This window comes from Denticeps clupeoides, chromosome 8 (assembly GCF_900700375.1).
Source record: "Denticeps clupeoides chromosome 8, fDenClu1.1, whole genome shotgun sequence".
NCBI lineage: Eukaryota > Metazoa > Chordata > Actinopteri > Clupeiformes > Denticipitidae > Denticeps > Denticeps clupeoides.
Genome location: NC_041714.1, coordinates 18223872 through 18241152, shown reverse-complemented (window position 1 = coordinate 18241152; position 17281 = coordinate 18223872). Strand labels below are relative to the sequence as shown.

The window sequence follows — 17281 nt, the reverse complement described above, 5'->3', positions numbered from 1 at the left end:
TCCTTTCTCCCTAAAGGGAGCCAAAAGCTGCTCTTCTACTCAAAACCAAACCCTTTCCAGCACTTTGGAGGTGTGTGAGATCGCTGCCTCTTCTCTACTGCCGAGGTCCATCAGCTGCCGGCCGGCGTGAGCCAGAGTCCTCCTGCTCCCCATAAACTCGTTTGCTCTCTCCGGGCTCCTCCACACCTTTAGGCGGAGTGACAGTCGGGCTCCGGAGCCGTTTCAAGCAGCCGCTGGCCGGCCGCTTTAATCACCGCGAAGAATCGGTATCAGTATGTAGCCTTGAGTCGCATCTCTCCTCACTTCACACGAAAGCGGCTGACAGCAGTTTATTTGTTTCCTTTCCAGCCACATTTCAACAAGGATCATGCGCTGCCTGCACAAAGAGCAGGTAAGGTAAACTGTCTCCGGAGTGACGGACGTAGTGGGCCCTGCAGCCATCGCTCACACGCTGACACATCTTGTGGGATGAGACACTCTGTTCTTTATGGGCCTCAGGAGGTGTCAGGAACCTCCACGTCTCTCCCTGCCGTCTCCACCTTCCCGTTAGAAAGATTCCAAGGCAGAATTGGCTTTATTTGCACGTGGGCCTCCAGTACTGTCCAAACAGGAACAAGTTCCCTTTGAACTTCACGTCTCCTGTGCTTTATTCCGTTTTATTTGTTTATTTTGTTGCATATTCCTGGCACTTTATGCAACTTTATGACTTTTAATGACCATGAAATACCTTGTGCAACACTACTGGAGGGCCCTCTCAGCATATTGTTTGAGCCACGTGGCCTAATCAAACAGTTATAGGTATATAAAGAGCTGAGCCAAGTAATACCAAGTATTTAATACAGAGCAACTTTGCACTTTTGAAGTTTTTCCACTTTTTTTTTTTATTAAGATTAAAATGCAAAGCATTAGATTATTCATGGAAAGACCCAAAACCTCAATTTTCAGATCAAGGCTAACCAAGCCAGATAAACGTGGGACATTATTTCCTTTTTTCTAGAGGGTCTAGATATCAAACTAAGGATCTCCAGGTCCAGAATAATGTCAGTAGTCCAATTTGTGGCCTACATTTATAGCATTTATCAGGTGCCCTCATCCAAAGCGCCTTAAAGTCTGTAGTGACAGGGACAGTCCCCCTGGAATGTCTTGCTCAGGGACACAATGGTAGTAAGTGGGCTTTGAACCGGTGACCTTGTGCTCTTCTGGCTCATAGGCGAGTGTCTTACCCACCAATCTGAGTAAAAAGTTAAAGCACTACTTGTGTAATGACGGAGTGGATTTGTAGGTTATATTTACCCTGCACGCTAAACATTGGCCTCATCTGACACCGAATTACGAATGTCTACTTTGTGTTTCTAATGAAGGTTATTTGAGGACACTGAAGAATTCTTGATTCCCTGCCATGCAGAAAAGTATTGGCTCCCTGGAGAATAAAGTCATGGCATAAAAACAGCAGCATAGTAAATGTTGATGTGCTGCATGTGTGATAGGGTACCTGAGGTAACGCTTTAAAAAAATACCACCCAAACATTACTGGACGTGGACAGATGTTAAGGGAAAAGGTAAACCGAGTGCAGATGCTTCATACATCATAACGGCATTATGTATTGCAATCCTTTATACTGAACTTTAACATTTACATTTACAGCATTTACCAGACGCCCTTATCCAGAGCGACTTACAATCAGTAGTTACAGGGACAGTCCCCCCCTGGAGACACTCAGGGTTAAGTGTCTTGCTCAGGGATTTGAACCTGGGTCTTCTGGTTCATAGTGTGTTACCAACTAGGCTACTACCACCCTGTTTAAATATGAAACAGCGATCATCTCGGTATTCATTGTTATTTTTTTTATGTATTGTGACACAGCTAACGCGACATTTCATTTCATATCGTGTCATCGCATACATTCATAAATACGTACTAATAAATACGTATCTTTGCAATAAAATAATATCAGTGTGAGGTAATCCGAATGCAGGAATATAACGAGGAACTTTATATCCGAATTGCATTCAGTTTTGTGCTCGAACTTTCCCGTAAAGTGTCTGCATTTTGCCGGGAAAACGTCGCCCCTTTCCCGCGCGCCGCGCGCGTTTTACGCGCGTTACGCGCGCCGCTCCGTGGCGCCGCGAGGGTTAACGCGGGATCCGGAGATCCCTACAGCAGGCAGGTGTCCTGCCAACACCAGCCCCGAATTCCAGACACGTGTTTCCAACTCTCCTTCTCCCCTCGCCGGAGCCATTTATAAAACTGTCATTTTGCGCGCAACGACGGTCAGGTGAGTGTCCGACCCTGCACGGCTCCACGTCGCCGGATGTAAGGACGGGGGATCGGGAACCTTTTATAATCGTCGAGGTCTGTTCCGATTTCACTCTACCATAATAATCCATATTCTAGTTATGTGTTCTAGTTTTCTTCTTTTTGACTTTTTACGCACCAGACATGCTGCTTGCTGGATGGATTTGGTGCCTGGCCGGACACTTGTTGGTGCGGGGAGCAGCCGTGACGTTGCCCAGGGTCGCAGGCATCTGCCCCAACGAGGTGAACCCCAACCTGTGGGTGGATGCCATGAGTACCTGCACGCGCGAGTGCCAGTCCGACCAGGTCACTTGCATCTCGATTGCTCCTCCAAAAAGTGTCAGTTTTCCTAATATTTCATACGCTAACATGCTGTTCCCCTGACGCCAGGAATGCGAGTCGCTTGAAAAATGCTGCGCCAACGTCTGCGGGAGCCGGAGCTGTGTTGCTGCCCGCTACGCCGACTCTGCCGGTGCCAGAGGTCCCTCTGGAGAGCCCAAAGGTGGCACCTGTGACACGCTGAAGTGCGCCCAGCAGGGCTCCCAGTGCGAGGTGTGGGACGGCCAGCCGGCGTGCCGGTGCCAGGAGCGCTGTGGGCGCGAGCCCAGCTTCACCTGCGCCTCGGACGGCATGACCTACTACAACAGGTGCTACATGGACGCCGAAGCCTGCTCCAAGGGCATCGCCCTGTCCGAGGTCACCTGCAGGTTCACCTGGCCCAACACCAGCCCTCTGACTGACGGCACCACCGCCCGCCCCACCGTCGCCCTCCGACCGACCACGCCCGCGGCCATCCGGCCCCCCGCGCCGCAGGTCACGGCGGCGCGGCAGGCCGTGTTCGTGGGGGACACGGCCAGCTTCCTGTGTGAGGAGGCAGGGCGTCTGAAGGTGGAGATCACCTGGGAGAAGCACGGCCCGAACCGGAAGAACGTGGCGATGAAGCCCAACCGCATCTACGGGAACGCCGTCGTCACCAACGTGGGCCAGCTGGTGGTGTACGACGTGCAGCCGGAGGACGCCGGCGCCTACACCTGCACCGCCACCGACGCCGCCGGCTCCACCCAGACCCACTTCACTCTGTCCGTGGTGCAGAGGGAGCCCGAGAAGAAAGAGGCGGAGAGCAACGCCACCCGCTTCCAGGCGGAAGACTGCCTGGTGCCGCCCGACGCCGAAGACTGCGGGGAGGAGAAGAGCAGCTGGCACTACGACGGCAGGAGGGACGACTGCTTCACCTTTGCCGACGGCACCTGCAGCAAGAGCAGGAATCGCTTCGACTCGTACGAGATCTGCATGTTGTCCTGCCACCCCGAGCCGGTGGCCCCGTGCGCCCTGCCCCGGCAGCAGGGACCCTGCAAGGCGTACGAGCCCCGCTGGGCGTTCAGCGCCGCCGCGCGCCAGTGCCAGCCCTTCGTCTACGGCGGCTGCGGCGGCAACGAGAACAACTTCGAAACCAAGGAGGCCTGCGAAGACGCCTGCCCGTACCCCAGAAGCCAGCGCTGCAAGCCGTGCAGGCCCAGGCACAGAATGGTGAGCAGCTTCTGCAGGGCCGACTTCGCCATCCTGGCACGGGTGACCGAGGTGACCGAGGTGACGGAGGAGCGGGACTCGGGCCACATGGTGGTCACCGTGGACGAGATCCTGAAGGACGAAAAGATGGGCCTCAGGTTCTTTGGAAAGGAGCCGCTGGAGATCGCGCTGCAGAACGTGGACTGGACTTGCCCCTGCCCCGGTGTGAGCGGCGGGGACGGACAGGTCATCATCATGGGTCACGTCACCAAAGGCATGGCCACCCTGCAGCCCGACAGCTTCGTCAGCGCCTACAGTGCCCGGCGCGTCCGCAAGCTGCGCGAGGTCACGAGCAAGGGCACCTGTGACATTTTAAAAGAGTTCGCCCCCTAAGGCGTGTCCCCCTCACACATGCATGGCTGCCACGCCCATTTCTTGTTTTAAAGAATTGTCTACGATATTTCACACTATTCAGGGTATCATTTAGATTTGTTTTTCTTTCTTTTCGGACCTGTTGACTTGATTTGACCTGCCAGCTTCGTCAGCGTCTTACACTGGAGACGTCAAGATCTCAGCCTCTGCATTAATGATTTGTCGTTTTTGTATTGCCCTGGTTTCTGCATTTCTTTTGTGACTCACATTTAAATTTGCTTTAATATTCGTAATAATTATTGTTTAATGTTAACACCAGCCAGTAATTTTATATTCTTTATATCTACCTGCTGCTCTTTTTTTTTTTCGAGTTTAAATGTAAATGTGTTGGATTTACAAGTGTATTATTATTATTATTATTATTATTATTATTGTTTTACTAATTGTATTACTACTAATAATAATTATTATTATTAGTTTTTGCTATCATTTTATTTAATTTTAAATGGCTTTTGGAAGACTTTTTGGAAGAGTTTTTGTAACCCACCTACCCAGATTTGAATTAAAATGAATAAATAAATAAAAACATCTATCAAACAAGCCTTGATGTATGATTGAATGGTTTCTTTATGGGGTCTTCTTCATTCTAGTGTCTTCTCGCAGCAGCGCCTGGACCGGCAGGGAGGTCGGGAGATGAAGGGCCGTTTAGTTATGGGCTCTGAACTTTGGACCTTGGCTGCTGTAGATCCGTTTCCCACCAGATGTTCTTCTGAATTCTTTTTGCAGGGTGGGCTTCACATGTCTAATACAAACCACATCCTTATAAACACTGAAATATTTAGTAATTAACAATTCCTTAAGAATAATAATATTGAATGACTTTCATATACATTGTATATGCTGCATGTTTTCTTTTTTTAATGATTTTATTGAACATGTTCTTTATTTTTGGGCCAATGTACATTACGTTGTATGAGGATATTGACCCTGAAGAACTTGCAGTGTCAGATGCTGAATCTACCTGTAACTGTGGTCACCAAGATCTCTTATAATCGATTTCCATAACCTAAGCAGGGCGAGAGCAACTTGTACATAATAGCTTGGTGTTGCTCTATCCGTCATCGCCCACCAGGAAGTCACGTGGGGCCCGCACACAACTGTCGATGATCTAGGGCCCTGTGTGGGCCCACTGAGCAAAGCAAGGTCCCCGCACACTGCTCCCGGGGCGCCTTTCATGGCTGCCCACTGCTCACCAGCGGAGGACACATTTCGTTGTGTGCGGCGTGTGCTGTGCTGCTGTGTTGCACAACCACTTCACTTTTCACTAGTTGGTGTCTAATTATTTCTGCCACCCAGAAGACCTTTAATAATGTTTTCACAGTCTAACGATTGGCAGCTCTCATTCTGAATTTGTTTCAGCTCTTCATTCATGTAAAATGCTGAGGAGGCCTGTTTTGTACATTCATTCGAATAAACATCAGCCGAGCATTAATATATTGTTTTCACAAGCAAGTCATTATACATTTTTTATGTTGCCCAGAAAAGATTCATAATTAAGTAATAGTTATTCCGCTCTCACCAGAAGTCTGTTTTGTTAGAGCTCGTGCTGAACTAGCATGTCACAGCCTCCAGGTGGCTCTCCGATCATTCGAGTGACACGTCCATGGACCATGACCAGAGGAGGCATGCAATATCTCCTTCTCAACCAGAGTCCAGTCCACCACCGACAGCTGAATTACAGCATATTACATCCTATATATACACACATACGTCACAAAAAGGAACCGCTTGCCTAAAAAACAGAACCCCCCCGAGCACGACACAGCCTGTATCTATTGTTTTTAAGGCACTCTGGGTAAGGCTGATAAATTCTGTAAATGTAAATGATCATAACAAATATAAAGAGTATACCAACAATAATCAATAATATTTATAATCAAATCTGTTCCCGAAAAGATGTCATCTTCAGTAATGACCTACACTGGTCATAAAGATGTGATATAGAAGTATCTGCTTTCACATGACTGCTTAGTTGGTGTGAACACAGTCAGATTATGTTAGTTCATGGTCAGTTGTCATGGTCCATCTTCATTTCCCTGCTGGTAAACTACTTTATGTGACATTGTGGCATTCATAACAATAATATAGATACAAAGTTGGCAAAATATCATGACACACTGAAGTTTAAATTGAGCTCTTGAATATGGGAAAATTCAAATTGGTCTTAAACTTGATATAAATGTGACTGGCTGGCTCTTTATTCCTTGCTGATACGGACAACAGTCTTGGAACGGCACTAAATCCAATAAAAAAGTTCAGACTCTTGGCACTCCCACCCGCTCCCCTCTCCGAACCATCAACCTTCGGTGCGGAGTGCTGCCGGCCGGCATAAATTCATTTAGTTCGCGGGAGGCGCTGCACAGTTACAACTAAACACATTTGTGCAGGATATAATTGATGTGTGCAATAAAGAATAGCTGCTTTCAGTCGAGGCGGACGTTTACGGCATTTTATTACGCCATTTGGCATATGCTCTTACCCAAAGCTCTTATATGCTCTTTCCTGACAGGGACAATCTCACTGGGTTATATATGGACACGGTGCCGAGGCACCTAATTAAAGGATCCTGAGTAATCTCATCTGATGATTACTCAGGACCGTTTAAGACCAGCTCGGCAGCACCCAGTGGGTGCTGCGACATTAATGCAGACACTTGCTTTACCTTTTGGCTTTTGTTCCTGGGTCTACGCCGCATGCCTTTGGGTTGGTTTCTGTTTAATTCTGTTCCTTTTGGCCCTCGTACCAGTTTAGTTTTTTGAATAAAATCCTGTATCCCAGGTGTCCCGTTCCTGCCCTTCTTTCCCCCGTCGTGACAAAAGGTAACTTTTACATTGCAAATATTTCATCAGCATTATTACCACAATGCTAATCCTGCAATTGTTTACTGAAGGAAGTCATTTGTTCAGGTTGCAGAGAACGATTTAGTTTAAGAGGTGATATTTGTCTATAAGAAATTCAAGACTTTCGTGTGGTAATTGACTAATCTTACATTATTTTATATATATAGATATATACACACACACACACAAATACATACACGCACATAATGGGACAGTTTCACATTCATGGATTAAGACTAGTCCTAGAATTTTAAACGTTTCATTATTAGCATTCTCTTTTAGTCTAGGACTAGGCCTTATCCATCCATTCACAGGAAACTGACCCAAAAAGCGTATAATGTTTGTAAATATGCAGTAAATCTCAATGTATATGAAATATTACTGCACATTACAGCCAAATGAGATTCCCAGATAAAGTAAGGAAAAAATAATCTGCGTTGTACAAACAACTGCCTTATCTGCAGCCACTAGTCTGTGATTTATGTGGCCTGTCTGTATTTGAGCTCTGGCTCTACAATAAGGCAATTAAGCTCATGCCACTGGGGCAAAAGCAGGGAGAATCAATGTGGAGCAGAACAGAGCAGCTCTGCAGTCACCTTCAGAGCAGAATGGCAAAGAGTGGCTCTCTAATCCAGGCTAATCTCCAATCAGACGTATGACATTTTAGACTGTGCAACATGTTATAACTTGCCATAAGAATTTGTGGAACACCGTAGATTCCAGAACGGATGCATTCATACATTTGAATTATGAGCTCATTAAGAATTTTGTTTGTGGTTATGTAAATCAGATATGACGACTGCCACCAGGCATCACCACAGGGCTCAGTCTTCTGGACGATCTCGCATCACATCAGATGCGAGATGGATTAAACCAAAAATAACAAATACCAAGGAAGGGTGTACTCATCTGTACTATTAGTACAAAGTCATATAATAAAAATGTAATCGTTTCACAGCAGTTACCATGTCTTTAACGGACAAAAAACAAGCAAGAAGACTGAACATCTCTTAATTGTGTGTTCTGTGGCCGGACCCCTGGTACCTTTAATTATGGATTTTACACTAAGCCAGCTCTTTAGCCGCAGTTTCCCCTGTGAGCACCAGGGGGAAGTGTTCTCTGTCCATTCTTCATCACATTAATCACGATTGACTGACTTGTTCCGGCGGACTGGTTTCCTGTGCCAAGCACACAGCCAGCTGTCGTTCAGCTCCAGTGTGTTTCTCGGTTTCTTTTCGGCTGTAGAGATGTCTGTCTGAAGTCCCTTACAGGACAGCAAGTTTTGCGGTTGAAAAGTGAAAGTGACAAGACTGCTGTATTTGTGCTCTTCACTTGGCTCTGGCCGGGTAGTCCGGGCTGGGGGGGAAGGCCATGATAATGCCATGAAGGCTAAAAGACACAGGTCAGTCATCTCAACACCCTCATCTTTATGCTGAGACAGAGAGAAGGTCACGAATGGTCATGAATACAAAAAAGAAAAGTGAAAAAAAGTGAAGTGATTGTCATTGTGAAACACTTTTTTTTTTCTTTTTACTTGGGGAATCATCAGTACTGCATTCCAGTATTTGATTATATCTGTAGTAGTATATTGTATGTGTTGTAAGAAGCATTCCTTGTTAAGAAGACTAAGAAATGTAGAGATTTTTCCTTGTTAGGATTACTCAGAATTCCGCAGACAATACAGGAAAATGTAACGTCAATCCAATGCATTATTATATTCATTATTATTATTTTATTTTTTAAATAATTTTATTTTAACTGGATTAGTTAACTGGAAAGCTGGAAAAGTATTATCCTAATCCATGAAGGAATGATGGAAACCATCAAAACCAGACAGATTGATCTTGGTGTTTGATGCCAGAATCAATATGAACAATAACAACAAGGCCATTAATGATCTTCCATTAAAATATATGTATGTCTGTTTGTTAATCGGTTTGTGTATGTGCTCAGAATGGAACTGGAAGATAAATTATGTTGTAGGCTTCTTACGGCCAATTTATGCAAAGTCCACACACACCAAACGAGGAGCCGATTTCAAACCCACAACCTTGCAGGTGTGATGCTACCTGTATCACATAAAATCTCAGATCTCAGGCTACAGAACGCTCCTTCTACTTAAGGGATCACCTCCAGATTTACCTTTCCCCCCCCCCCACTGACCCCATCTTGGTGTCTGCAGAGGGGAACAGGGCAAATGCAGAGAAGCAGTGTCCTTATGTTTGTCAATGGGAGTTTTTAAAATGTTGTGCATATTGGATGTCAGAGAATATAAAGTGTGAAGAAGTGTCATTGAATCCAGAATGTCCGCTTCTGAAGCCATAAAGACAACGCAGACTATTACAGACTGCTGGATCCTGCGCAGAAGCAGGATATAGGCAGGAAAAGGGTTCCCACATGTAGAGTTAGACTCTTATCTTCAAGGAGGTTGTTAAGACAGTATACTGAAAAACAACATTATCATAACTCAAAGTCACTGTGAACACACGGTCACGCACAGAGAACGTTCTAGGCCTCCTCACAACAGATCATTCATCTCAGAAGACGTCTGCCTTATTGTCTAGTATGTTCGTCTCTTCCACATGAATTCTCCAGTAATTAGATGCGTCCTAAACAAGCACAAGCCGACTGGACATTTACAGAGACTGGCCCACGCTTGTAGGCACGATGGGGCCTTTTACACCTTTGCAGCAGGAAGACATTAAACAAATCAAAGCCTTCTGATGTTCCCTGGAATGAAATAGTACAAGAGCCAGAGTGCATGCGTGCATTTTACTGAACCATTCCACCCACACACACTTTCTGGGCCCTATTTCTGTGATCTATGGTGAGTTTTTACACCTTGTCCACCAGCGGTTATGCACCTGCATCTTCCCAAATAACTAACAATTTTGTGCATGCTTCATGCTAATGGGAGCATTTTTTTTTAATGAAGTGTGGCTGGGGAAATAGTCAGCATGTTGCTATTTTATAGCAGTGAATTGAATTTGCCCTTTTTACCCACGAAAAAATACATCCACAATGTGGTTTAAATGCTATGTAAGTGAGAAATAAGTGTGCAGGTGCAAGGAACACGTATTTCACGTATTTGCAGTGGAGTTAAATTATTAATTTAAAGCGAGCTATTAAAATAGTCTGTAAACCTGACTTTGCATTAATTATATAGATAATTATGAGTGTTCAGCGTTATTATTAGGTGGTCGTGCTCACGCAGCTTCTATTTCCTATGCTGAATATTCCCAACACGCAAGACACCATCTTATCTCATTTATAACATTTAAAGGTAACTTTTAATTCCGATCAATTTTACTTGCACCTTCTGCTTTGATTTTGCATCAGATTACAAAATAGGGCCCACCCTCAGAATTCGGTTACTCCACTGGAGACCTGTGGGAAAATCTTCATGGGGCCAGGTATGGCAGAATTGTATACAATATGCCACACGAGCGTGTAGCATGATTGGTGAAGGAATTTTACTACCCCGCAGTTCAATAAGAGTAGCTTTACACCCCTCAACACAGCCAAATCCATACAGTGCCTTAAAACACAGCAAAAGATTAGCAGAATCATATCCATATTCATATCCAGAGGGGACAACACACTATTACAGACATGCTCAACAACACAATCTAGCAGTCTGCTCACATGTCTCGCTGCAGTCTCACACACACACACACACACAATGCAGAGGAATGGACAAGCCCCACCCACAGCAGTTTCCACCTGAGCATCCAGCAATACAATCTGTAGTTAAAGCACCACTATGCAAATAATGTTTTACCATTATTTTTAAAAAAAATCACGTCAGCGGAAATCTTTTGGCCAATCCATCCAGTTTAAGGATACCCTCTGTTGGAGTTTAGTTTTCTTGCCAGCACAGGTAAGATCAATGTTCCATTAGATTAAGCAAAAGCTAACAAAAGGGACTCCAGACGCGTCAATATTAGGATAAATTAGCCAGGAACTGGCTCTTTCTCACTGCCATATGAGAATGGAATAGGAATTATGGGCGGGGTCCTGCTGTTCTACACCAGAGATCCTGTTTCTGAACAGGAAGCAGCAGTGTTGTCCTGCTCTGTACTTTGACTGACTGATTTCTGTACTTTGACTGACTGCCATTTCTATGAAACGCTTGTGTGAAGAGGCCTGAGATACACCATGGCTCGACGTGGGAGAACCTAAAGCTAATATTCGGCAAGATGTGGTTGTTCCAAACTTAGTAAATACTTTTTACATTGGAAACCGCCATGTTTTAAGCTCTTGGCAGACACATATTCAAATATTCATTTAGCAACACAAATATAAAATAGCCTGATAAGCCCTTGCTCCTTCTGACAAACTGTAAATGAACTGAGAGGGGCTATTAGTCTAATTTTACAATATTATAAAATTAACACATCTGCAAAGGTATAGGGATGATCATATATGTATTACTGAGTAAATGCTGATGGAGCACAAGAATTTAATGAAAAATCTAATGTCTGCCTACTGTGATTCATCCATTTAAGAGGGGCTTTGGAAAATATTAGAAATAGGGTATTTGTAGTACAGCATTATCTGAACATAAAATATTGATAATAAAGTATTTATTAGTGGACAAAAATCTTTTTGGACCTGTTTGGGCCCATTTGTTTCACTTTGCACATCACTATAGTTATTCTCTTCATCTATTGGCGATTAAACGTTTTGGGAACGATATGATAACTGCATAATAAAAAAGATTTTGTGTATTTTTGTATAATTATATGCTTGTGGCGTATTTTTTAAAGAACAGACAGAAAAAAAATAATAAAAAAATTTAATCAGTTTTCACGGCCAGTGCAGGGCAGGTAGGACACAGATGCACGACTCAGGAACAAAACAGGGGTTTAATAGACAAGACATGGAAACACATAGCTGGTGACTCAAGAACATTTACAACAAACTTCAGTCACTTTGGCACACGAAAGATGCAGAAGAACGGGAAAACCTGGCCCGAGTGCCAGGTTGACAACAATATATATTTTATGATCGTAATTGGAGGATCAATTCAGCCCCATTCAACTGTAATGGACATGCACGTTGGCGTGAAACAATGCAACTTTGCACAGCCAGAAGTGCCAGTGGAACATTGCCATGGTAGAACATTCCAAGTCACGTGGTGATGTCACCATCTAATCAGGCATTACAGCAGTTGGCAGCTAATGTGGTGTTTCATTATAGTCACCAACGTCAATGAACAGAAACGCTTATCAAGTGTTGAAGTTTGCATGAAGTCAGTGTGCAGGTTCTTACACACACAAAGCTACACAGGGCTGTGGAAGAGGTATTTTTTGGAATGAAATTCTCCTGGCATCAGCTTCCTATGCAGAGAGCCTCCCGTCAGCTGACAACCCGCTCAGCCATGCCCAGACTTTCCACACATGGGTACATGCCTATCAAAAGGGCTTTCGGCTTTGATGAGCAAAATTCTGTTATGCATTTAAATAAAGTTTAGAGGGGATGGTGTGTTCATGGGTTCTTTCTACCCTTGGGTTGCTAAGATGGGCTAGGAATACAAGACTTTGAATAGAGTGAGCATTTTATATAAAAAAATGGACTTACTTGCTAGGAACTGGAATTAGATGTCTATGAAAGTGAAATAATTCATTGTCACTGTGAAAAATGTGTCCTCTGCATTTAACCCATCACCTTAGTGAGCAGTGGGCACCCATGAAAGGTGCCCAGGGAGCAGTGTGGGGCAGTATTTTGTTAAGTGGCACCTATCACCACCTTGATAGCTCAGGATTCAAAGTGAAATGATTGTCACATGTGATACACAGCAGCACAGCACATGGTGCACACAGTGAAAGATCGGTATTCAAACAGGCAACCTTCTGATTATGGGGCCGCTTCCACCACTGCCCCTATGGTTAATATGGAAAAAACAACATAACCAGATGATCTGTCACCTAAGAGTGAAGGACATCCATGATGCCATTGTAAATAAGAAGAATAGTATATACAACTCTCTCTACACAAAAGCACTGTATTTAAACCACTTCAACCTGATTCAACCTGGGAAGACCCAGTTCCTGAAAAAAGTGCCAATGTCCACAAGAGAAAATTGTTTTATACATTTGGCTCCCAGGAAGTTGTCACAGACCAATCGAAATTTGTTGTTTCCACCCTGTTTCTCTTGTCGTCGCCTGCTTGGGGGTGTCGCCACAGTGCAACAAAGACACAAGGGGAGGACCGCGAACAAATGGTTGGCCTTTCATACCTCTTGCTCCAGGGAAGGCCATTTGACAAAAATATGGAGAACAAAGAGGTGATTATCCTCTACGCAAGACAAAGCTGCAGAATATCAATGGCCCTGCAACTTACCATCTTACACCATCAGAAGAAGACATCAACTTCATGTTTGAGAAAATGGCCAATGGCTTATCAACGGCTTAATCGAGGCCAGACTAACCAGAGGGGTTTAAGATGTCCATTATAGAAATCCCTCAGTGCTGGAGGATTAGAGATCAAGGTGCAGAGCCAGGGTCAACAAGTGTCACCGTTCTGCAACACGCAGCCCAGGGTGCACCAAACTGTGTGATCCAACGACCTCCTATGTTCTTTTTGTGTTAGTCTCCTCCGGGTTCTCCGGTTTCCTCCCGCCATCCAAATGCATGAACACTAGGTGGATTGGCAAGTCAGAAAATCCGTAGGTGCGAGTGTGTGAACCATGTGTGTGTATGTGTGTGTGCGCCCCGCGGTGGGCTGAAGCCCAGTGAACTAAACTGCACAAAATTCTGCCGGGGGTTCTATTAAGAAAAACAACCAGAACATCTTGCTGTCACTATCTGTCATAGTCTAAAAAAAGTCTAATTATAGCAAGCTTTAGTCTAAATAAATGTAAAAAAAATTAATTCTGCTACATCCCAACCCTTTTCACCATTTTTATTCCATCTGTGTTTAGGTTCTATGATAGAAAGACCTATTATATCGCTAAGTGCCTAATTAACTTTTGAATGTAATTAACTTCTTTGTAAATCCTACAAGTAAACTGACTCGATGGCACTTTTCTAAACAGTAAAGTGTAAGTAATTCTCTGAGCGGCAGTTCAACAAAGAGTAAAAGAGCGACTCTTATGTCTCCTGTTGGAGCTCTGGTGGCTTTATAGTGCTGTAAAAGATGCTGGCTCTCAAGGCGTTAGGGGAGTGATTTATGATGGACAGTGGGAAGTGTTGACTTCCTGTTGGCCTGCATTAGTGCCTAAGTGACAGCTTCTGCATAGTGTCACACTTCCCTCTGCCTGGGCCCCTGGGGGACTGTGCTGTCAGGCTCACTGATGGGCTTGGCCGTGATCGATCCGGTGCTGGATAAAAAGTCTTCATTTGGTGTACATCACCTTTCGCTAACAGCCCGAAACCGAGCAGGCATTACTGTCACAGCCGCCCGTCCCCGGATCTGCTGGGCCGATATAACAAACGGGGAGTGGAGGCGTAATGGAGGCGCAGCTGGCGTGGCCGCATCCCCATTTCAGGGCTGTTGGGCCGTGATTGAGATAATAACGATGGAGAAATTTGCAACCCCCACTCTGTCTGGGGTCAGAGGTTCTCACCGCAGCTCTACAGACAGCAGGACAGTTGGGTACTCTGGTCGTTGTCGGCACTGTGAATGGTGGCATGGTGGAGGTTCCACCTTTAATAGAGCCATCGCATGAAATGTCTCTGATTACGAGGAAGTGTTTTAAAGCCTGTTCACGCAATATAAAATAAACCTGACGGTGAAAACTGTACCTTCGAAGCGAAGTGGCGGTTTCGTGTCTATTAGATGTATTTTCCAATTCCCTCCTAATGACCATGTGTGCCTCTATTTTTCTTTCAGGTGGTTCAGCTTGAGGAGTCGCTGGACGTCCGCCACTCAGTGTTTGTTGTGGGCAGCGCTGGCACTGGGACATCACAGGAGCTGAAGTCTCAGAATAAGACCTATGAGAACTGGCGTGGGCTGACCTGAACCCCAGAGCCAGTAAGAGTGTGACAACTCCTTGGTAACGTGCTCATGTAATGTGTGTAGTGCAATATTTTGTAAAAGTACTAATGTGACATGTCTGTTGTTGAGTTGTTGTCTCTTAATTATATATGTGTTACTGTAATATGGGTTATCTAAGAAATGACATGAACGTTGCCGAAACGTCGTCTGTGTTCTGTCAGTCATCTATCTTGGCAGGCGTGAACTGTGTAATAAAAAGGTTCAGATATCAACGTGTCAGTGAGCGGCCATTAAAGGGGTTGTAAAAATGTCACATGTGATGAGGATTACTTAATGCTCATTGTGCTATTTAATCAAAAGGTAATTCATGTGTCATCCTCCATTATGAGGAGCAGTTATAGAAGACAAATCATCTATGCAATTCAATATTTGTGTATCCTCAAGCACAGAATCGGGATCCGTTTTTTTAGTTACACTTTTTATTTGGATTTCAATAGTACAATATCTAGAAATGTATTTATGTACTATTTCCAGATAAGTTGGAGAAAAAGTAGTGTTGCTTGTTAGTGGTGGGAAATGAGAATAAGTCTCAAGGGACACTATTGTCAAGCTGTTGTTTAAAGCAGTGCTATGATATAAGCATGAGACTGGTTCCCTGGCATCCGGAGGAAAACAAGATGGAACCACTCTGTATATATCTCTGTCTTGTTGGTGTGTAATTATTATTTTCATAAAATGATGGTTTCATACATTTAAAATGGAAGAAGCCTAATAATGTTTCACATTGTCCCTTTTCATTCTTAATTATTTAAACTCCACACATCAAACATCGTGAAATTATTTGATTCTTTAGATCATGTAAAATTAATGGTCTCGTGTAAAAAAATGGTCTTGTAAAAGAGCCCTGTACTCAGCTGTCACAAATTGCATGGGTTGGATTTATTGCATTTATGAGAAGAAATTTAATATGATATTGTATGTAGATTGCAATAATCTGTCACCCTGAATCACTGACTTTTCACACAAGACGTTTATAACAAAGAGGAGAAATCGGTGGAATTTGCATTGTGCAATGTGCAAGTTTTTTCTCAATATGGCTGCACCATTGGCCCCAAGCAGGTGTTAACAGTATAATTTAAACAGTTCTGTTAAGACTCAATGGTGTGAGCTTATCCCATGGTTCACCATCTACTATGTTATTGCTTCAACACTTCACAACATTCATTCATTCTGACATCATTCAACTGATGAATCCCATTTTTCATGAGACTTTGATCCGAGGACTACATTTAATAATGCATGTGGACTGGATCTCTGGTCCTGATGGGACCATCAACCTACCTTACCACTACCACACCACATACAGAGTATTGCCTCTCTTCTCCTGACCATTAACCTCCAGCTATAAACACTACAATCCTATTGTTGCCCCTGGCAACGAGAGGGAGGTCTACTAGGTCAATAACGTAAAGCATATAGACCTCCACCATGTTGGATGGATGCCACCGAGTGGCTCCTAAAAACCCCTATGCTTGAGAGAGGATTTCCTTAGATGAAAAATGTAAGTTCCTCTCAGTTCTGCTGTCATGTGAGAGCTCAGTATCTCACTCGCTTTCCGTCTCTGCATTCTTCCCCATGTTCACTTCTTCTAGACTGAGATGATGAGAGAATAGCCGGAGCCACTGGAGCTGTGTGGCTGGAGAGCTCTGGGAATAGCGCCAGTGTGGACATGTGATCATTCCAGGGATGCGTATATGGGCTAGAAACCTGCACATCTTATGTGTGTGTGTATAAACTTTGTGTTTCATATGTTCATGTACACACATTTCTGCATCACTTCACATTATGTTTTCAAATACGTTGAGATGAGAGTAAAGGCCTCGTTCACACGGACGTCTGAACCAGGCGCTTTTTTGCCGTTCACGGCGTCATCTGCGTCCCAGCATCCACACGGGTTTCCGGGTTCCTGCAAGTTTGGATGGTGTGAAATAAACATTGCATGCAATGATTCTTGCCATTTATTTCCGCTGAAATCCCAGTTAGCAATAAAGACCATCAAGAGAACACAACTATTCAGAGGGCGTTCATTTTGAATGTTCATGTGGACGAGTGTGTTGCTGTTCTCAGATCATCGATTATGTTCTGTGCTGCATTGATGGAGAATACTCCACATCTCCATCACGATGAACTGATTATGAGATTAATTTCGATACCCTTTATACATATTATGAAAAATTAAAGCAGTACACAGACTTATTCTCCCTCT

At 44.2% G+C, this 17281-nt stretch overlaps 1 protein-coding gene across 1 annotated transcript; it reads left to right on the top strand.

Moving 5' to 3' along the window:
• The first annotated feature begins 2266 nt into the window (after positions 1-2266).
• wfikkn2b (WAP, follistatin/kazal, immunoglobulin, kunitz and netrin domain containing 2b) lies at positions 2267-4520 on the top strand. Its single transcript, XM_028989693.1, has 3 exons — positions 2267-2353; positions 2439-2602; positions 2687-4520. The coding sequence occupies exons 2-3, from the start codon at positions 2441-2443 to the stop codon at positions 4193-4195; spliced, it is 1671 nt and encodes a 556-aa protein (XP_028845526.1). The 5' UTR covers positions 2267-2353; positions 2439-2440; the 3' UTR covers positions 4196-4520.
• The last annotated feature ends 12761 nt before the right edge of the window (positions 4521-17281 follow it).

Bases quoted from the DNA above. Each gene is read 5' to 3' on its own strand.
- wfikkn2b (XM_028989693.1), top strand. From the start codon at position 2,441: ATGCTGCTTGCTGGATGGATTTGGTGCCTGGCCGGACACTTGTTGGTG. The intron at 2,603-2,686 runs GTCACTTGCATC...CCCTGACGCCAG, and splicing joins GCGAGTGCCAGTCCGACCAG to GAATGCGAGTCGCTTGAAAA.